The sequence below is a fragment of the Dendrobates tinctorius genome, unplaced genomic scaffold (assembly GCF_039654945.1).
Source record: "Dendrobates tinctorius isolate UK_male_01 unplaced genomic scaffold, ASM3965494v1 ptg000071l, whole genome shotgun sequence".
NCBI lineage: Eukaryota > Metazoa > Chordata > Amphibia > Anura > Dendrobatidae > Dendrobates > Dendrobates tinctorius.
The window spans coordinates 19,807,467-19,829,867 of record NW_027361739.1 but is presented as its reverse complement, the minus strand read 5'-3'; the positions used below and the strand labels follow the sequence as shown (position 1 = coordinate 19,829,867).

Genomic DNA, 22,401 nt, shown 5'->3' with positions numbered 1-22,401 from the left:
GTCAAAGGTAGCAGGCTCACACCTGTTGGAGAGGCCATAAATATAGGGCGAGATGATTTTTTAAATGAGTTTCAGGCCTAAGAACGGTTATTTGTCAATTTTGGAATGGTCAGAGAAAAAAATCGGCAGACGGATGTAAAATGGATGCTCACATGCGATTAAAATCGCATCAATGAAGAAAAATCGCATCAAAAACGGATCACTAGTTAAGAGACCTTTGTTCGATTTCGTACCGTTAAAGTCGGACCTTTTTTTAATGGTTGTGTGTGACTCCAGCCTAATTCTCAAATTTTGCAAATTCTCATGCTAACTAAAGCAATTTAATAACATGAAAATACACATGTAACTTGTAACTTCATATATCTTATTTATATACTTTGCTTCAGTTATCTTTTTACCTGCGAATATCTTATTTTCATAAACTGATTCTTTGTTTTTTTTCAGGAGCTTGATAAGAAAGATATAAGGAATGTGTCACTGCTGTTGAATGTTATTTATAAATTTTCCAAATTCATGACTTCCAGTCATGAAGAGTGGCTCACAACCGCAATCAATCAGGGACTTGTTGAAAAGATAAGTGTTTTTTATTTGTTTCCTGATGAGAATTCTTTCTCAACCAAGGCAAATCTTGACAATTATGTCTTTAATACTAGTGTGTCATAAATAAAATACATTCCTTTGCTAAATTTCTTTAAAGGGTTATTCCAAAAATCATAATGCGGCCTTAGTTTTTTATGCATGCAGTTTTAATCATGAGTGCTTCAACAATCTATTTTTAAATCTGCACTGGTTTGCAGATTTTGTCCCTCTAATCATGACCCGCAGGGTTCCCTTTACCATCTGTTTCCACTGGATTCATCCTCCAGAAGTTCTACTGCTATTGTTCGAGCATGCTCATTTGAACCCAAGAACCCTGTGTATGTAGTATGGTATGCAATTCTGAAGATCCCCTGATACCATTTGTATTTGCACCTATTGACCCTGTCTAATTCATGAAACACAGATGCAACTAATGACCATGTCTAACAAAATATTTGACACCTGGGTTATAGCACAATTCACTTATGCTATATAATAATCCTTATATAGCGCTAACATATTACGCAGCGCTTTACACATATCATCTTCACTGTCCCCGATGGGGCTCACAATCTAAATTCCCTATTAGTATGTGGGAGGAAACCCACACAAACATGGTGAGAACATACAGACTCCTTGCAGATGTTGTCCTTGGTGGGATTCGAACCCAGGACCCCAGCGCTGCAAGGCTGCAGCGCTAACCACTGAGCCACCGTGCCACTATATTGAATATCGCATTGATATGAGCTGCATTAATGACCCTGTTTAATTATTAAAAAAAGATGTACAGTATCTATTCATCCCCCACACATTCTCATGACATCCTCGTTAACCTGACAGCTGTGTTGTAGCACAGCTCAACTATTCTATGCTCCGCTCTGCTATGCATGCAGAAGAGAATAGTCATGACAAAAACCGTTTAGAAATGATAAAGTCCCAATATTTATTGAACACCAAGACAAAAATAGACTTCTAAAAATTAATTATTAATATATTTAAAAGATCAGAAAATACTTAAAAAGGTGCAAGAATTAAGGGCCAAAGATGGTATAATAACTTTTCCAAGGGCTCATCTCCCTATATGAGTCCTAGCAATTGCCCTACCTGTTATCAGACGTTAGCACCCTGGATGTAGACGTGATGGCACCCCCGCTCAACGTCTGTGTCCCTAATGACCCTAGTGCACCTTCAACATACTACACACTATTTAGGCTATGTGCACACGTTGCGGAACGTAAACGCAGGTAAAACCGCAGGTAAAGTGACCTGCGGTTTGGTCTGCGGTTTTGCCCTGCGGTTTCACACCTCTACTATGGTAAAGGTATGAAACCGCTGCGGAATCCGCACAAACAATTGACATGCTGCGGTTTGTAAACTGCAGCAAAACCGCGCGGAAAAATCCGCACCGTTAGCACAGCGTTTTTGAAACCTCATAGGATTTCATTGTACAGTACATGGTCAGCGGAACTGCTGCGTTTCCACAGGGCCAAAACCGCTGCGGAAACGCAGCAGAATCCGCAACGTGTGCACACAGCCTTTTACAGCCAGGGTGTTTAATCACGTCACTGACCCAAAATAGAAAAACTTGTAGTAGACCCAATCACATTAGTGGTAACTAGGTCCTTCTAGGCTGCGCTCTGACCAGAAATCTATCAATTGCAAATCTATTGCACATTGCCTATAATTATGTACTCCTTTAATATACAGTTAGGTCCATATATATTTGGACAGAGACAACATTTTTCTAATTTTGGTTCTAGACATTACCACAATGAATTTTAAACAAAACAATTCAGATGCAGTTGAAGTTCAGACCTTCAGCTTTCATTTGAGGGTATCCACATTAAAATTGGATGAAGGGTTTAAGAGTTTCAGCTCCTTAACATGTGCCACCCTGTTTTTAAAGGGACCAAAGGTAATTGGACAGATTAAATAATTGTAAATAAAATGTTCATTTCTAGTACTTGGTTGAAAACCCTTTGTTGGCAATGACTGCCTGAAGTCTTGATCTCATGGACATCACCAGACGCTGTGTTTCCTCCTTTTTGATGCTCTGCCAGGCCTTCACTGCGGTGGTTTTCAGTTGCTGTTTGTTTGTGGACCTTTCTGTCTGAAATTTAGTCTTTAACAAGTGAAATGCATGCTCAGTTGGGTTGAGATCAGGTGACTGACTTGGCCATTCAAGAATATTCCACTTCTTTGCTTTAATAAACTCCTGGGTTGCTTTGGCTTTATGTTTTGGGTCATTGGGCGAGCTGGCCTAGTGAGAATCCACCCCCTATACAGGGAGTGTCAGGGGCAAGACCAAGGGGGTGAGCCACCACAGCAGCTGGACCAGACAGCCGGCTCAGGGAAGCAAGACAAGGCGAGACAAGACATTAGTTCAAAGTAACTTCATTAAGGAACACTTCAGGGTAATAACAGGTGCCAAACGTAAATACACAGGGAACACATATCAAAGTGCGTGCAGGGGCACGCCGAGGTCCAAGGCATGGTACGTGCAGATGGTAGGCAGGGCACGATGACTTCGGACTCCGAACAGCGGACTACGATCAACCGGGACATCAGACTCTGTAGCTCTGTAGGCTATCGGCAGGATCCGGACAAAACCAGGATTCCATGCAAGGAGACAAGATAAGGTTAGCGATATGATGCGTGTCAACGAACACTCCCGGGTCAGGTTCACAGGACAAAGGCCTGCGCATGCCAAGGGGCATGCCAGGGACAGGTACAAGGACTGAGGCCTGCGTGCAGAGGGCATGCCAGGGAGAGGCACAAGGACGGTGGCCTGCGCGTGCAAGGACACGCCAGGGACAGAGTACAAGGACGGAGGCCTGCGCATGCCAAGGGGCATGCCAGGGAGAGGCACAAGGACGGTGGCCTGCGCGTGCAAGGACACGCCAGGGACAGAGTACAAGGACGGAGGCCTGCGCGTGCAGAGGGCACGCCAGGGACACAGGCAAGACAGGGTTCAGAGCAAAGAGCAAAAGACTTTGTGCAAGAGTAGCACGAAACGGCACAGTGCGAAAACCAGCGTGCGTGCAAAGGAGCACGGAAACCACAGCTGGGGCACCGGCAGGCGGTACCGACGTTGGCATAAGCAGGCGGGCACGACTTGGAGGCGACACAGCTGTGGCTCACACAGCCGGTAACCACTATAGCACTGGACGGCGGGCACGGCTGAGGCACACAGGCGAGCATGACTAGAGGTGGCACGGCTGAGGCACAACAGGCAGGCACAGGGTGACCAGGCACGTGCACGAGGGCACGGAGCCACAAGGCAGGGCTAGGCAAAGGTACAGGACAGAGACGCGTGCGAAACAGCACGGCAAAGCCTAGTACGAAAAGTGCAAGGGCGCACGAAACATCAGAGACTGAGACCATAGGGAGAAACAAGGCAGAGCAAGGCTAGGTACGGAACAAGGCATAGGGAAAACAGGCAAGGCAGGGAACATAGAAAGTACTACAAGGCAAAGCAAGGCACAGACAAACATTGCACAAAGGACAAACACTAGACGACGACACGAGACAAGAGACGGAATACGAGCATGGAGCGTGTGCAGAAACGCACGACAGAGCAGAGTGCAAGGGCACAGAATAGAGGGAGTGACCCAGCAGACCAAGCAGCCATGCAGGGAAGCAACACAATACTCACGCCCTGAGCATAGGAAGGGGCGGTCTGATATAGGGCATAGCACCTCCACTTCCGGGTCAGGACCAGGGAAGAACTTCCAGTTCAGATCCTCCAGGATCACATGGAGAAGTTACATGATCAGGATTCCCGACATGCAGGGATGATTGCAGAACCAGTGCTGAAATCTAGGCAGGTCACATGATCAGAATTCCAGACATGCAGAGATGATAGCAGAACCAGTGCTGAAACCTAGGCAGGTCACATGATCAGAGTTCCAGACATGCAGAGATGAATGCAGAACCAGCCTCTGCTGGAACATAGGAAGGACACATGATCAGGGGTTCTAGACATGACGAGACAATCACAGAAGGCAGAGCAGAATCGCAGGCGTCCCGCAGCTAAAACCATGAGGTGAGTGTGCACACTGCTCTAGTCAACATGCAGGATAGCCGATATGAGATGCGCATGCACACCGCTCCAGGGGTCATGAGGCAAAACAGACAGGGCGGACATGACAGACATGGCGAGCATGACAAATACTCTGTTGTAAAATATATGCAACAGTAAGCAGCAAGTGCTGGTAAAAGATGATAACAAAAACAGGGGCTTCGTATACATTTTTTGCAAAAAAAGTATCAACTAAATACCCTGTTTTTGTTATCTTTTACCAGCACTTGCTGCTTACTGTTGCATATATTTTACAACAGAGTATTCGTGCACGTTTGTCATACTGTGTGCTTTTTCTGTGTCTCAGTCTTTGGGTGGTGTGAACATAGTTTTACTGACCTGTTCTTTTTTGTGCCTGTTCCATGTGTTTTTAATTACTTCAGTAACCCAGCCCAGATTGAAGGGGTCAGGTCTTTGACCCATGTCATAAGTAATCTTATAAGTAAGGAATAGGTCTTCCCCCATTCGTATCACCTTCTCGGATGATTTCTTCTCTCCTTTATGGAGATCTGGATGGCTCACATGGACGATGCCTGGATTATGGAGATGGTATCTCTCAGCTGCAAGATTGCCCCCAAACAGGTTTTTTTCATTTGTCTTCTCTCAAGGTTCGTATTTTTGCGCTTGTGGTGACATCACTTTGGCTAGAAGAATCCCTCTCGTCAGTAGACCCAGGCGATACTTATATTCATATAGCCGTCACAGGCTCCAATCAGCAGTTTCTTAATTTCTGTTTTAGTTCTCTTCATTTCCAGTTTGTCATACTGCCCTTCATACTGGCAGCACCAGTGTCTTCAATAAGGTAGCAGTCATCCCTTATCTAGATAATCTTTTGGAGAGTGCCCCTTGTCCAGGGAGAAGAATCTGTTTAGTCTCCAAATTACCTTGGATTCCTGTTTGGTTGGATCATCAGCAGACAAGTCATCTCTGATGCTTATTTTTTGACATCCCGGTAAATCAGGTTTTTTCCACCAAAGAAGCTCACCCTTCTCCATGACAGAGTGTCTCTATTCTGGATGGCAACCTTGTGCTCCATCGGTTTTTGTATGAGGGTTCTGGGCAGGATGGTATTAGTTTTTTTCCATGATACATGACGGCACCACGAGAGAGGGGATCCGCCCAACAAGGACAGGAAACCTTCAAGATAAAAGCGGCGGCTCCTCTCTCCGCATCAGTTGGTTTCCTATCCTCGAATGGGAACCCTCAAGATGAAAACTTCTTGAAGATTCTGGAAGGAAAATGAAAGAAGAGGAGGCCTGGGTTGAGTGGTTACTGGCAGGCACCGGTCTGCTACACCCGTCACCATGTACCGGTAGTCGCCTCGGGGGCCATATATTCCTATGCCCCCTGAGCGAGTGCATGGCCACAGCCCGTGAGGCAGATGCCCAGGTGAAGTTTGAAGCCTTGGAGACCACGGTTCGTGTACCCTCCCTGATGCCGACATGCCCATAGAAGTCCACGGAGATCACATTTTTATTCCCCTCCCTGTTGACACATAGTGGCCATGCAGCCCGTGAGACACATCGGTGTCTGGGCAGATGAAAGACTCCTCGGAGAAAAGTACCTGCAAACATCCAGAACCGCGCAGAGGCTTCCGCGGATAACCTGGTCCATGGGGGCCGCAGGTATGAGGGCAGCAGCTGGTGTCATGGCTGATAGCAGCAGGGAACGCTGCAGTGACCTGAACGTGCACCGGAAGGGAAGAGCCGGGTACGCGCAGCTAATGGGGACACCCGAATGCGGGCAGCTGTCGGGGCTGAGAGCGCGCACCGGAGGGGCAGGCGGGGCGCGCTCCAGTAGTAGAATCCGGGCGCACGCAGCGGCGTGTACTCCCGGGGAACCTATGGCGCGTACCGGTCATCTGTAAGCGGGGAATGCGCATCGGAAGTAGATGAGGCGTGCCCCGGAAGTAGAAGCTCAATGTATATATAGGAGGGTGCACTATTGTCAAACCGCAATATCTAGTGGAGTGCAATACCTAGCCTGTGAACAATGAGACCAAAAAGACAAGAGAGAGAGACTAGGCTAATAATTGTATGCACACCCATGTATAAAAAGTACAAAAACCTTTATTTCACAATGGACATGAATAAGATTAAAAACATTTAAAATACATACATGAAGCAATAACCCAACACCTCCAAAATGCCCCACGGACACTTTATCCCACCCATAATGGGCAATAAAGGAATCCCTGTCCAGCAATACAAGCAAAGCATAATGCAACAATAAATTGCCAGAATATGATTGTACAATATAAGCTTAATAATCATGCAAGCATAATGAAATTGATGTATATTAAATATCAAGAGATAAATTCTATCTAGCCTCAAGTGTGCACATGGCCTCAAGGAAATCACCAATGCAGGAAAAGACCTGTATGAAAATACGTAATAGCTGAGAAGCACAGAATGTGCAGTCAAACCATGATCTCCAGGGGAATAGCCAGACCTGGACAGGGGCAGCAAAGTCTCAGTGGGGATAAGGAGGAAGGTGGGAAAGGCCATTGTGAAATAAAGGTTTTTGCATTTTTTATATATGGATGTGCATACCATTATTAGCCTAGTCTTTCTCTCTTGTCTTTTTGGCCGGAAGTAGAAGCTGTGACACCCGGGAGGCAGCAGCCTAGAGAGCGCGCACAGGAGTTAGAGCGCGGTACGGCCATATAGCAGTGTGCACGCACCGGATACAGCCAGGGTGCGCGCAGACACGATTTGCAAACTGGCATAAGGAGCATGCACTGATTATCAGAGGCATGACAGCGCGCATGCGCAAGCGGCCGATAGGTGGGATCACTGGGTGTTTAGTTACAAAAAAAAAAGGGAAAAACGTAGAGCCTTCCCTATTGACGAACAGCTGGAAGGACTCATAAAAAGGGAATGGGAAAAACCAGAGAAGAAGTCCCAGATAATCAATTCCCTAAAAAGGAGGTACCCCTTTGATGAAGAGGAATCCTCATCCTGGGATAGAGCTCCAAAGACTGATGTAGCGATGTCAAAAGTCACCAGAAAATCTCCCTACCCTTTGAGGATTTAGGTTCCCTAAAAGAACCTCTGGACAGAAAGACAGACAATTGTTTTAAAACAGCCTGGGAGGCCTTGGCTGGGGCACTAAGGGCCGCATCGCAGCCACTTGGTTATATCCCTAAAACTATGGGTTGATAACCTGGAGGATCAGCTAGAGCAAGAAGTCCTCAGGAAGTCTATTCTGGAAGCAATACCGGCCATCAGAGCAGCGGCAGTCTTTCTCGCTGAGGTGTCAGCAGATTCAGCTAGGCTAGCAGCAAAATCAGCAGCCTTAACTAATGTGGAACGCCGTGCAGTATGACTCAAATGCTGGCCGGGGGACACACAGGCAAAGATGAAAGTCTGCTCTCTGCCATGTGAGGGAAATTTCCTGTTTGGACCAGCATTGTATGACGTGTTGGAGAAGGCCGGTGACAAAAAGAAAAATTTCCCAAAACAGCCATTTCAGGCCTTTTGGCGCTCCTTTCAGAAGGGCCAAAAATTCAGAAAACAGCAGTACAGGGATCGAGACAGAAACCACTCTGACAAGCGATCCAGAGGTGGGAGAGGCTTCTACTTCGGCAAGCCCTCCAAAGACACCAAAAAACCCTCCCATTGACGGTCCTTCTCAGGTGGTGGGAAGGCTCTCTCACTTCCTCCCAGCCTGGGAGAGGATCTCATCCAGCACCTGGATCCGACAAATTGTGGGGTCAGGTCTGGAGTTAAGATTCCACCACTGGCCACCACGAAGATACATGCAAACTCCAGTTCAGTCCTCTCAAGAAAAGCAAGACAGTCTGGAAGGGGAAGTAATCTCGCTTCTAGACAAACATGTCCTAGAAGAAGTCCCAGTAGAGGAAAGAAAGGGTTTTATTCCCCCTATTTCTCATAAAGAAACCAGACAATTCCTGGAGGACAATTATAAATCTAAAAGGCCTCAACAAATATCTGATAGTCCCATCATTCAAGATGGAAACATTAAGATCGGCGGTGAAGCTCCTCTTTCCTCAGTGCTACATGGCAGTCCTGGACCTCAAGGATGCTTACTATCATGTCCCGATTCGGCATCAAGATCGCAAATACCTCAGGGTGGCATTTCAGATGAGGTCTCAATGGCGTCACTTTCAGTACAAGGCTCTGCCCTTTGGAGTAGCAATAGCCCCCCGAGTGTTCACAAAATAATTGCAGAGGTCACAGCACATCTCAGGGAAAAGATACTCTGGTGATACCATATCTGGACGACTTCTTGATAGTGGTAAAAAATTTCTCTCACTGTCAAGAACAAGTCAAAGTAGTGATGGAGACACTGCAGATGCTGGGATGGCAGCTGAACCTCAAAAAATCCAGACTGGAACCAGTAATGATCCAAACCTTTTAGGGATTAACTATGGACTCAGTAGTGCAGGAGTGTCGCCTCCTAGAGGAGAAAGAAGAAAAGATCAAAAATGTAATCGCGACAACATTAAAAAAACCAGAAATGACTCTGAGAAGGGCCACGTCAGTGTTGGGGTCCCTAAACTCCTGCATACCGCCAGTGAAATGGGCCCAGTTCCACACGAGAACTTGAGTGGTGTGTGCTACAAAACGACCTGAGGCTTCAGGGGCAGTTAGAGCAGAAGCTCACCCTTCCGGACCCTGTACTCCAGTCACTCAGGTGGTGGTTACAGATAGAGTCCTCTCAGAGAGGAGTACCCTGGACGTACACAGCCTCCAAGGTAGTCACAACGGATGCCAGTCCTTGGGGGTGGGGAGCCCACCTAGACACACTATGGCTCCAGGATCCCTGGGCCCAGGAGGAAAGATATCTATCCTCAAACGATTGGGAACTGCTAGCAATCGAAAGGGCACTGAAAGGATTGTAGACACACCTAAGAGGACACCATGTGAGAGTCCTATCAGAAAACCGAACGGCGGTAGCATATGTGAACCACCAGGGGGGGCACCCGTTCTCAGTCCTTGATGCAAATAGCAAAAAGGATCATGACTGGCAGAACACCAGTTCCTCTCATTATCGGCCCTGCATATCCGAGGCGTGGACAATCTGAGGGCAGATGTCACGTTGCCGTCAGATTCGGGGCCTGCTGTCCCGGCCTCGGCCACTAGGAGGCGCCGGATGGTCACGTCGCCTTCAGACTCGGGGCCTGCTGCCTCGGCCACTAGGAGGCGCCGGACGGTCACGTCGCCGTCAGACTCGGGGCCTGCTGTCCCGGCCTCGGCCACTAGGAGGCGCCGGACGGTCACGTCGCCTTCAGACTCGGGGCCTGCTGCCTCGGCCACTAGGAGGCGCCGGACGGTCACGTCGCCGTCAGACTTGGGGCCTGCTGTCCCGGCCTCGACCACTAGGAGGCGCCGGACTGTCACATCACCGTCAGACTCGGGACCTGCTGTCCCGGCCTCGGCCACTAGGAGGCGCCGTGGTTCGGCCCCGAGTGATGGCGACAGAGAAGGGGCTCCTGCACTGGCATCTGATGGACGCAGGCTCCGCTCCTCTGTCAATCATGAAGGGGTTGGTGCATCACCATCTGACCTGGTCCTGGGGGCGGTCCTGATGACATCATCAGTCCGGGAGCCTGTGAGTGATGACCTGATCCCTCAAATACCTTGGGACTTGTCTTGCAAGCCGCCGGATATATTCTTGGTTCCCCTATGTGCTACTGTGTGATTTGCTATTGTTTGACTCTGACCTCAGCCTGGATTTCTGACCCCTCTACTGCCTGACGATTTTGGACCTCTGCCATTCTCCCGGTTTGTGACCTTGGCCTGGATATTCGACTCTGCTACTGCCTGCCATTTTTGTACCTTGCCGCCCTCCCGGTGTGTGACCTTGGCCTGGATATTCGACTCTGCTACTACCTGCCGTTTTTGTACCTTGCCGCCCTCCCGGTTTGTGACCTTGGCCTGGATATTCGACTCTGCTACTGCCTGCCGTTTTTGTTCCTTGCCGCTCTCTCGTTTTGTGACCTTGGCCTGGACTGTCGACTCTGCCACTGCCTGCCGTTTCTGTACCTCCGCTGCTCTCCCGGTTTCTGACTACGTTTTTGGTTCACCGCCTTGTTCCCTATTGGCGACCGTCCTGCTCTGGCGCACTGCTCCACCAGACAGCCACCCCCTGGGCCTTGCTACAATTCCAGATCCCTGTATAGGGGTTTCTCGGGGTGCTGTCCCTACTGCAGTCCAGATCCGCGGACGGACGTCACAGCAGACTTTCTGAGCAGAAACCACTTGAGGCAAGGAGAATGGTGCCTAAAAGAGTCCATTTTTCAACGGATTTTGCATATGTGGGGGAAACCCAACATAGATCTCTTCGCCTCAAAAACCAACAGGAAGGTTCCAAAAATTCTGCAGACAGGCCATTGGCAGTGGACGCCTTCAGGATAGAGTGGACATCAGGTCTCCTGTACGCCTTCCCTCCAATATGCCTCATTCCAGCAGTTCTGAGGAAGATCAGGGAGGACAGAGACAGAGTGATTATGATAGCTCCCTTTTGGCCGAAAAGACTGTGGTTCTACTGGCTGAGAGTGATGTCAGTGATGGACCCATGGGTGCTCCCGGAGGACCACGACCTCCTAACACAGGGTCCCTTCAGTCACCGTCAGAAGTCCGGGCTGCATTTGGCGGCCTGGAATTTGAAAGGTCACTACTTGAAAGAAGGGATTCTCAGCGGGGTTAATATCCACCTTACTCAGTAGCAGAAAACCAGTGACTACAAAAATTTTATGGTAGAATGTGGAAAAAATTCTTATCTACCTCAGGCCCAATACGGGAAGGGGAAGTCCCAATAGTGGCAATATTGGAATTTCTGCAGAAAGGTTTAGAGTTGGGGTTAGCTTTTAGTACCCTCAAAGTACATGTCTCAGCCCTGGCAGCCTTATTCAACTGTGACCTAGCAAACAATAGGTGGGTGGCCAGGTTTATCCAAGCCTGTACTAGAGCTGACTCTGTCCCGTCCCCTACTCCTCCCCCTATGTTCAGCCCCTGCTCTGCTTTCTTTCCCCTTCAATGGCAAATGGTGACGACTGATGCCTGTCTCTTGGGCTAGGTAGCGGTTTTAAACCTTCACACCACTCTGGGTCTCTGCTTTAACTGAGATCCATCTTTCTGGCTTTTGCTCACAGGTCCCTCCTCCTCAGGGACCACTCACTTTAAGTGCAGATAGACAACTCAACTGCAGTGGCCTTTCTGAACCATCATGGGTGCACCAGGAGCCCCACAGCTAGAGCTCCACATTCCAGCTTTATCTGGGCTTCTCATTCAAGGCATGAAAATGGGGCTGTTGAATTTCTCAGCCCAGAAACTCTAGATCTTGGAGAGTAGGTTCTCTTCTCAGAGCTCTTAAGCCAGCTTTGCCTTTCTTGGAACTCTCTCGACATGGACCACTTCTTGTCCTGTCCTAATCACAAGGTTCCAACCTTTATTATCAGGTTCCTAGACCTGAGGGCTTTTGCAGTGTCAGCGCTGATCACTACATGGACAGAGTTCTCTGCATTGTCTCTTCCCTCGTCTACTATTACTTCTTTGCGCTATCAAGCGTCTCAAGAAGGAAAGCATTCGATGATCCTGATAACTCCAGTCTGGCCTCACCAAGCAGGACAGTTCAGCCTCATCCAACTGGTCGCAGATTCTCCCATTACCCCTCCGTAAATTCTGCATTACTCAGTGGCGCAACTATAAAGTTATGGGCCCCGGTGCAAACTTTCAAATGGGGCCCCCCATGCCAAAATACACGCACATCTCCGCTCCGCACACCTTGTACACGCGTGGCTCCGCACTCCTCGTACACGCGTCTCCGCTCCGCACACCTCGTACACGCGTCTCCGCTCCGTACACCTCGTACACGCGTCTCCGCTCCGTACACCTCGTACACGCGTCTCCGCTCCGTACACCTCGTACGCGCGTCTCCGCTCCGTACACTTCGTACATACACAGCTCTGCTATATCCACCCTGTAAACCCCTCCTGACCCCACACATAAATTTACCCTCATCCAGCACCATGACAATCAGCACAGCAGAGTCCTGCATACACGGAGGCTCCTGATCATGTGACCCCTGACTCCTCCCCTCCTGTGACTTCTTCACAGTTCCTGTGCGCACAGAGCAGCCATCGCGTCAGGCCAATTGCAGCCTGGTAGCCAATCACAGCACGGAGCTGCACAGCCTATGAGCGGCTGCAGCTCCGCGATCGGGCCCCTAAGCACTCCATGCAACGTGGCATCTGCAACCGCGGTAGTCACATCCCTGCCATTACTCCTCATAGATTCTCCGTTATTCCTCCCTCCTCATCCTGACTTTTCACAAGGTCCTGTATTCCATCCCAGTTTACCTCAGCTTTAACTGCTTTGGTGCTGAAGCCAAGGTTCTGAAAGCTGAGTTTCTGTCTGACTTTGTGTTACTCTTTTGTTGAAACAAAAGTGAAGGTTTGAAAGCTGCAATGTGGGAAAGTTTACAACGGACCTAGAGGTCTTGCTTTCGCTGGTGTGAACAGAGTGATTTCCATTAAATGGTTTTCTCCATACCCAGGGTTTGCTCTTTCCATACTCCAATGTATTCTGGTTTACATAAACATGTTAAGACCTTGCTTCGAGGGGTGGCTCATTATGCCTTTTCTTATAGGCATTCAGTGGAACCTTGGGACTTTAACTTATTCTTTGTGCGCATTAGGAGTTAATTTAGTGGAAAGTGACATTTCTGGTGACTATAACCTCTGCAAGGTGTCTGCATTCACTTCCCATTTTTCCAGGAATCCCTTGCTCTTTTTACATCACGACAAAATGGTCTTGCACCCTGGCCACCCTTTCTTCTACAAGGGATTTCTGCTTTCTACATAATTAAAGACAATTAGTCCTCCCTTACTTTTGCCCATTTTCAGTTTATCTCCGGGAGGTTCTTTCCTTCGTCTAAATCTGATTAGGGCATATCATTTTGTTAAAGAAGTCTTTGCGCATTCCGATTCTATTTGTGTTCCCTGATGTTCCAAAAGCCTGTCAGCCTCCAAGACAACCATTGGCAAATTGGACAGGTGACAGTTGTAGAAGCCTACAAGGCCCACGGAAATTCTCTGCCTTTTTGACTAACCGCTCCTTTAACACGGGCAGTCAGAGCTCCCTGACTGCCCGTGTAGAGGGAGCTGTCACTGTTTTTCTCAAGTCTACAATGCTACCACCTGGGTCTCTTTTCATATTATATAAGATCCATTCCATAGCTTCTGCTGTTCTTTGTTTGGGACGCCAGATATTGTAGACTGCGGTCTACTTGGCAGTCCAACTGGCCAGCTGTTATTTTTTTTGCCACCCATTGGTAATGCGATGTCCCACTCTCCTGTGTCACCCAATGCTATAAACAAGACAATTGTTTTCTTGTACTTACAATATAATCCTGTTGAATGTATTGGGGGACAGAGCTACCATCCCTCGCTGTTCCTTTTCTATGTGTCAGTTCTGTTGCTCATGGCCTACAGTATATTTTTTTCTTCCCCAGCTACAGATGATATTTATTTTTAGTTTTTTTTTTCTGTTATGGAATTCTTACTAGTTAGTGTCTGAGGAAAGAGTATAGCCCACCAGGGAGAACAAGACTTTTTTTCACATAGTGTCAAGCGTCCTATTGGCAGGGTGTATACCCACTGTCCTGTGTCTCCCAATGTTTTCAATGACAATGCAAAAATCCAGGTTAATGTGGCTTGTACTATATGCTAAGAATAGTCATGCAGATACTGTGCTTTTTTTTCTGAAATTGTCATTGTAGGTATATATGCCTTTTAATGTATTTCTATACATTGATCAAACCTTTTGGTCTTTACATGGTAGCTTGGTATGAAAAAATCAGAAATATTCTGATATGCGCTGGAAGTTCAAGGAATGAAGCTTTACTTGTTTTGACAGAAGATTACTTTGATGCTGTCATGGTACGTTTACTTACTGCATTGGATATGGAAACACACATGCCATTTGTTTCAGCTTAAGAGTGCAGTCTTTGATCCAGTGTTTGTAGTGTTTGATCCACAAGCCACAAGCAGAATTCTATTTTTTGGCTTTTCTCATATCCCAATGAGAAGCCCATGTGAAAATAGTAGAAAATAGCAGAAATAAATGTTTGACATGTTATATTTGGAAAAAAATTAAAGGACACACTAAAAATGCTCCAAATAGAAATACACTGCAAACAAAAAAGCATTATTTGTAATGTTAATATTTCTTTATTGACTTTATCTGGTTGCAGCATTTTTTAAATAAAGAAAAGTACTACAAAAAATATTTTTTTTCAACTTTCCATGTAAATGTAATGATGAGTATCGATATGCCATGCTGAAAGGTTTTAAACACAGTCATGAAGCCAACATCACCGTCGTGGCCAAATGTATTTAGATGACACATGTTGGCGGAAGTGATGTCCGTATCATTACCATATGAACAGATGCATGTCATGGTTTTGACGATGTGCTAGAAAAAGAAGATTTGATGCTCCGGCTCCTTGTCAAAATTTGAAATTTATGCAATTCATATTAAGACATGCAAAATGCTTTTGGACTGATTAACTTGATTGGACTTTAATGTTGGGAATGCTATAAAAAGAAACAGGCTAATTTCATTGAGGTTCAACATCCAATTCTTCCAATATTACATGGATTACCCAAAATCCACAAACAAAAGGGTATTTCCCCTATGAGACCAGTTGTCTCAGTAGTAGATTCTGCCAATGAACACCTTTTGTACGTGGCTTGATTCAGTATTGCAGCCATTGGTCCACAGGATTCCTGGTTATATTAAGGATTTGAAGGATATTCTTAATGTTTTGTCACAGAAAATCTTGTCATCTGAATATACATAGATTAGCTTAAGTTACATTTTTTTTTTTTTTATTGACTCACATTTTCTTTTCCTTCGATCAGCAATACTAACGCACGGGTGTGGTGAAGGGTGCCACATTTTCACCCTCCTTGGCGAGCCTGTTCATTGCTTTCTGGGAATTTCATCAGTTGTTTTCTCTATCTTATGTTTTGTGTCATACATTGTCTGGTATGGCAGGTACCGTATTTTTCGGACTATAAGATGCATCGGACCATAATACGCACCCCAAATTTTCAGAAGAAAAATAGGGAAAAAAAATTCAGAGTACCCAGGGGGATCAGCAGCGCTGGTGGAGAGGAGTCACAGGGGGTGTTCGGTGGTCTGACGATATGACTTCTATCACAGGCTGGTGTGGCAGGTGCGTTGGCCTGCAGGAAATCCCATTCCAGGCAGGTTCGGCTGTGCTCTGTGGTGCATGGGGGCTCCGCCGGAATCTCAGTCTGAGCATGCGCCACCGCATCGCAGCAATGGATATGCTTGGTCTCTGGTCTTTCACAAGATGCTGGCGGAGCCCCACCACCACAGAGCACCACCGCCGAACCTGCCGCACCAGCCTGGGAAGAGGCAGTGTGATCATCGCCTGGCAGCTTCGGACCGGGACCACCGCAGAATCGTACGATTCCTGCCATCACCACAGTATTTGTAAGTATATTCCAACTATAAGACTCTCCCCCATTTTGGGAAAAAAGTGCATCTTACAGTCTGAAAAATGCGGTACATTGACAATACGCTTGTCATTTGGAGGGACAATGTATCTGCCATACCGGACTTTGTGGATTATCTTAATTCGAATAAGTGTAATTTAAAATTTACATATGTACAGGATTTAATTCTTGGACCTAAAGTTGCATGGTGTGCATAATCAGGTCTACAAAAGCCTTTTAACGGCGGCAGTTAAGGGTACTTACCGTATTTTTCTGACCATAAGACGCGCACTTTTTTCCACAAAATTTTTTTGGGAAAATGAAGGTGCATTTTATGGTCGCAATATACTTACAAATCCTGTTGCGGCTTTCCCGTGGCGGCGGTCCCAATGTAGCCTCCCTGTACTCTGTGGTGGTGTCGGGGCTCTTTAGTGTGGCTGCAGCGGGGCTCTGTGCTGCATGGGGGGCTCCGCCGGCATTTCGTTAAAGCCCGAAAGCCCCCCGCAGCTCCGTTGATGCAACGCGGTGGTCTTCACAAAGATGGCCGCCGGGAGCGGCGCATACTCAAATTCAAATCTCTGCAACGGGATCTCGGGACAAGATCTCGTTGCGGAGATCTGAAACTGAGCAGCGGCCACCTTTCCGGAGGCCCCTGGCGGCCATCTGTCCGGAGGCCTCCGTGTCGCAGCAACGGAGCAGTGGGAGGCTTTCGGGCTTTAACGAAATGCCGGCGGAGCCCCCCACGCAGCACAGAGCCCCGCTGCAGCCACACTACAGAGCGCCGACACCACTGCACCACAGAGCACAGGGAGGCTGCATTGGGACCACCGTCACGGGGTCGCCGCAACAAGATTTGTAAGTATATTGTGACCAGAGCACACCCACCCCACAGAACACACCCACCCCACTGAGCACAGTCAACCCAGAGAGCACCCCTGCAACACAGAGCACCACCACCGCACCAGCATGGACCACTGAACGACCCCTGTGACCACTCCTCTACCTGTGCTGATCCCTTCGCTGATAAGCTGAATTCGGACTGTAAGACGGACCCCCATTTGACACATATTTTTTCCCTATTTTCCACCCCAAAATTTGGGGTGCGTCTTATGGTCCGGTGCGTCTTATAGTCCGAAAAATGCAGTATGCCTCAACTTTTTGACGCCGCTGAGAAATAAGTGTATAGCGCACCCCAGAGTCGGAATTTCTCCAGGGTCTTGGCTTCCAGGGTTAGCTGAGACCCCAGAGAACATGATTTGGGTCGGTTTTTACCGACCCCAGTGTTGCGATCGCCGTTATTAACAGTATAACGGCGACTGCAAAAAAAAAATCTGATTTTCCATTTAATTTCTCCTCTCATCAGAGGAGCTAGAACTGGGATCCCCCTCCCCCCGGTAGCTCTGGTGTCCCTGCAACTCTCCCTCTTTGTTGTCTTCCGGGAGAAAATGGCGGGCGCATGCAACAAACAAAATTTTTCTGATAGACCCTATCACAGTGATCAAAAAAAAAAAAAGTAAATCTAACCCCCCTTTATCACCCCCTTAGTTAGGTAAAAATAATAAAATAAAAAAAAAATGTATTTCCATTTTTCCATTAGGGTTAGAGTTGGGCTAAAGTGAGGGTTAGGTTTTATGACTATTCTACACTCATATTTCTTTTGTAAATTAACATCCTGAAGCAATGTCTGCCTTCAAGACTCTGAAGCAACTGTAAGGCCACGTGCACACATTGAGTATTTGGTGAATTTTTTACCTCAGTATTTGTAAGCAAAAACCAAGAATGGCTGAAAAATGCAGAAGCGGTGACGTGGTTCTATAAGGGTGCACTCACACTGCTGTATGACACCGCCGAATGCTATCCGATATTTTATCGCATAGCATTCCGACCAATATCATACTATGGGGCAGTGCAGTTTTTACTTCATGTCGATTTGACATGAGAGAACAATAGCAGCATGCTTCGAGTGAATCTGAGAACTGGATTTATTGCACCCATACAAAATTGATGGGTGCGTGTATAGCATCATATTGCACTTGGATGTCTTCAGTGTGCAGTCTGTTTACTGTGGACGCCAGCAATGGAGGAGATGGAGAAATTACTTTCTCTGTTTCCTCCGCTCTTGTGCTGCGATTCTCTCATGCGAGGGAATCTGAACGCAGTGCAGTGACATTCAGCGGAAACTCTGATGGTGAGTTTCCATGTGGCAGATTGCATCAGGATTTGCTGCGGGTTGAACGCAGCGTCCAGATGTTACAGCATAGTGGAGGGGATTTTATGAAATCCCGTCTCCACTATGCATCCTAATACGCGGGTAACACGCCCACTAAACCGGACATGCGGCGCGTCTTTTTGGACAGCAGCATGTCTGTTTACCCAAGGTAACTAGCCTACTCTATGGATATGTTGCGGCGATTCCGGATGTGTTCAATCAGCACATCCGGAATCACTGCGCATACAGAAGGGGGCGGCGCTTTGGGAAGAGCTGGTTTCCGCTCCGCCAAAGCGCAAGCAATGCGCTACATGGAAACATACCCTGACAGAGTTTGAGCCGAGTGTCATTTGCATAATTTCCCCGATTCTGTCAAATGAATGTGGTTTTGCGTACCTTGAGGGGTGTGCAGTATTTAGAATGGTGTCACTTTTGGGTATTTTCTGTTATATTGACCCCCCCAAACTCACTTCAAATATGAGGTGGTCCCTAAAAAAAATGGTTTTGTAAATTTTGTTGGAAAAATGAGAAATCGCTGGTCTACTTTTAACCCTTATAACATCCTAAGAAAAAAAAAATTGTTTCCAAAATTGTGCTGATGTAAAGTAGACATGTGGGAAATGTTATTTATTAACTATTTTGTGTGACACCACTTTCTGATTTAAGGGAACAAGTTTGAAAACTGCAAAATTTTTGCCAAATTTCCTCTTTTTTTCATAAATAAACGCAAGTTATAGCGAAGAAATTTTATCACTAACATGAAGTACAATATGTCCTGAAAAAACAATATCAGAATCACCAGGATATGTTTAAGTGTTCCAGAGTTATAACCTCATAAAGTGACAGTGGTCAGAATTGTAAAAATTGGCTTGGTCATTAAGTACCAAATTGGCTCTGTCACTAAGACGGTAAATGTAGCACCACAATTTGCAGAACATGCAAACAAATTATTAAAGCTAAATACTTTAGCAATCGTAATGATAGCATAAATTATAATAGAGAAATTTATGAACTGTAATTCATAAAATTGATTGTGCTGTATGTAAGACAGGATGTGTGATGTAAAAACACGCATTTCAGAGCATTTGTATGATATATCCAATGTCACCAATACCAATCTCAACATTTCATCAGTTGCCAAACATTTAGTTTCCTACAATTCTCACAGTTTTGCATATTTCCAGTTGTGTGGGATAGAACGAGTTAATAGATCATTGTGCTGGAGATATCAGGCGCTGCCTTCTCACTCGTGAGGCTTATTGGATCTATAACCTGGTTACTAGAGTCCCAATTTTTTTCAATAGACGCAATGAGATCATGTTTCATATCTTCGGAATAATAGAAATTGTGTTATGTACTTTCTCATTTTTAATTCACTTCGTCTCTTTTTCATTTTGGTTCATTTAATTCACTTTGCCTTTTTCACTTTGGTTTGTTTATAATATGTTTGCTTTTTAGGACCTAACATTGTCATGTGACATGACTTGAACAATTGATTCATTTGTGGTTTCTTTAAGGCCTCTTTCACACATCAGGTTTTCGCCGTCAGGCGCGATCCGGCGCTTTTGACAGAAACCGGATCCGGCGAAATGCAATGCCGGATCCGGTTTCCCCCCCATTGACTTGCATTTGCGCCGGATCGCGCCGGATGGCCATGCGTTTCATCCGGTTTTCGCCGGATCCGGCAATGTGTCGCGATCCGGCGTCTGGAAAAAACGGCTACTGTAACGTTTTTTGTCTCCGTCGTAAAAGCCGGACTCGCCGGATCCGGCGCGTCCGGCTTTTTCACACAATGAAAGCCTATGAGCGCCGCAATGCGCCTGATCCGGCGAAAGCCGGATCCGGTGGCCGGATCCGGTTTTTTGGGTCTGAGCATGCTCAGTAGCTCTGCCCACAAGACATATATAAAAGCAAGACAGTGGGACCCACAGCCACACCCAACATGCCACCCAAGAAAGCAACCAAGCGCAGCAGGAGAAGGCAGGAGACCACTGCAGCACCATCAGCACCACCACCACCCCAAATGGAGCAGCAAATGGAACATGCTGAGGAGGGGAGGCCAGCAGCAGATGAGAGACGGTAATTATCAAATCCCCCATTCCTCCAAACTAGGGCTATTGAATATCAAGATATTCATTGGCCCTTTGTTTCTCTTTATTCAACAGCCGCCCAATAGATGCAGCAGCAGCAACAGCAGCAATGGCAGCAGGTGGAACACCACCCACAGGCATGGAGTGTGGCCACCAGGAAGACAGCACATCATCTTCTGGGAGCCCTCCCTCACATCGTCAGCGTTTGACGGTAAGTTTTTATTTCCAATATCCATCATCTCTGTAATATATGTCTATTCATTGCCTTTTATTTCAAAACAGGATTCACAAGATGAAGAGGAGCTCCCAGAAGAAGAAGGAAGGGGTGGACAGACACTTGGAGTGGGCTCACAATTGGTAAGTTTTTTGCATCAAACGCAGAAACACAACATCACACTACACACAACACATAGAAAACAATGTTCTGCAGACCACACACAGCAAACAAATGCCTACATCCAAAGACATAACATTTTTTGTTTTCTTCTCTAGTCTTCCCAATCTGGTGCTCGGCCAAGAGGTCCTCGCAGTGCCTCCCAGGGTCGTCGGCGACAGCAACGCGGCGGTCACCAGCGTGTAAGTATAAATATTTTTGCTTTGTTTTTTTGCACTTTTTATTTCATTTCTTTTGTGGAGGCTAATTATGTTATTTTTGTCTTTTTCTTTAACAGCCTTCACAGCGTGCTCCCGACTCTGACGGTGAGGATGGAGGACTCGATGTGGACCACCTCATCGATCTCGTCAGAGAAAGGGAGCCGCTCTGGAATATGGCTGACCGCCGCCACGCTGACCTTATCGTTACCCGACGACTCTGGGAGGAAATCTGTTCGCTCCTTGTGGGCCGCTGGGAGGACCTCGATGTTCGGGCCCAGATTAAAGAGCGTAAGTATATACAGTACCGGTTGCTTGATGTAAACCAGTGTTTCCCGAACTCCAGTCCTCGTGGTCCCCACGGATCATGTGTTCAGGATTTCTATTTACTATGGAAATCCTGAAAACATGACCCCTGGGGACCATGAGGACTGGAGTTTGGGAAACACTGATGTTGTATACTAACCACTTTGTCCTTTCTCGTTTCAGGGAACAGAATTGTGAATCGGTGGCGGTCTGTGAGGGATCGTTTCAAGAAGGAGTTCAATAAAGAGATGCGGGCCCCGAGTGGATCTGGAGGACGCAGGAGCAAGTACAAGTACGCAGAAGCCCTGTCGTTCCTCCGGGAAACAATGGTCACTAGAAGGTAAATATTACACACCACATGTGAAAAAAAATGTTAGATGTAAATTTTTTTTTTCAGCCAGGGCCATACCATGTCAGTATTTTAATTGTTTTTTTTTCTCTTTATTCCACAGCACGGTGAGCAGCACTCGGGAGCCTGCACGATTGGACCCTTCTGAGGCGATCCCTGAGGAGACCGGTACCGAGGGACACTTCGACCGCCCCGGTACATCTGCACCTTCCCAGCCTTCCCACACATTCGACCCATCTGTCCCATCCACCAGCACAGGAGCATCGTGGCCGCCTACATTACATGAAGCTGCTGGTCAGGAGATCGCTTTCCCTTTACCCCACCCTTCTGCCCCTGCCACCTCTAGTACACCTGCGGGTACTGGGCGGCAGCGGCAGAGGGGTCAGGAAAAGACTTATGCGCCAGAGTTCTTGCATCTGAATGCATCTTTCCAGAACTGTCTAAAAGTCTTGTCAGAGCAAATCTCCGCAGGCTATCAGCAGATCAACTCCAGCATTCTGGAGGTGAAGACACTTCTGCAAACCATGCATTCAGAAGCAAGATCTTCGCCAAACCACACCTTTTTCAGGTCTGTTGTGGAGCGCATGGAAACGCTCTCTCCTGCCCAGCAGATGCATGTAATGCATTCATGCCACGCTGCTCTCCAGCAAGTTACCTCCCAACCTCCTCCTCCCACCACAGTAGTTCCTCCACCTGCACCCC

The 22,401-nt window shown here is 47.1% G+C and overlaps 1 protein-coding gene and 1 long non-coding RNA gene across 3 annotated transcripts in view; both read left to right on the top strand.

Moving 5' to 3' along the window:
* LOC141096085 (synaptonemal complex protein 2-like) overlaps nt 1–680 on the top strand; it is a 151,282-nt gene extending 150,602 nt beyond the window's left edge. For both annotated transcript variants that reach the window (XM_073582491.1, XM_073582492.1), the window contains one exon: nt 445–680. In XM_073582491.1, coding sequence (XP_073438592.1) covers nt 445–663 — 219 coding nt within the window. In that variant the 3' untranslated portion in view covers nt 664–680. The remainder of the gene's footprint in view (nt 1–444) is intronic.
* Nucleotides 681–14,480: 13,800 nt separating this feature from the next.
* Nucleotides 14,481–22,401, top strand: part of LOC141096127 (uncharacterized) — a 73,947-nt gene continuing 66,026 nt past the window's right edge. Inside the window, exon 1 of the long non-coding RNA XR_012233596.1 lies at nt 14,481–14,567. This is a non-coding gene — a long non-coding RNA (uncharacterized lncRNA). The remainder of the gene's footprint in view (nt 14,568–22,401) is intronic.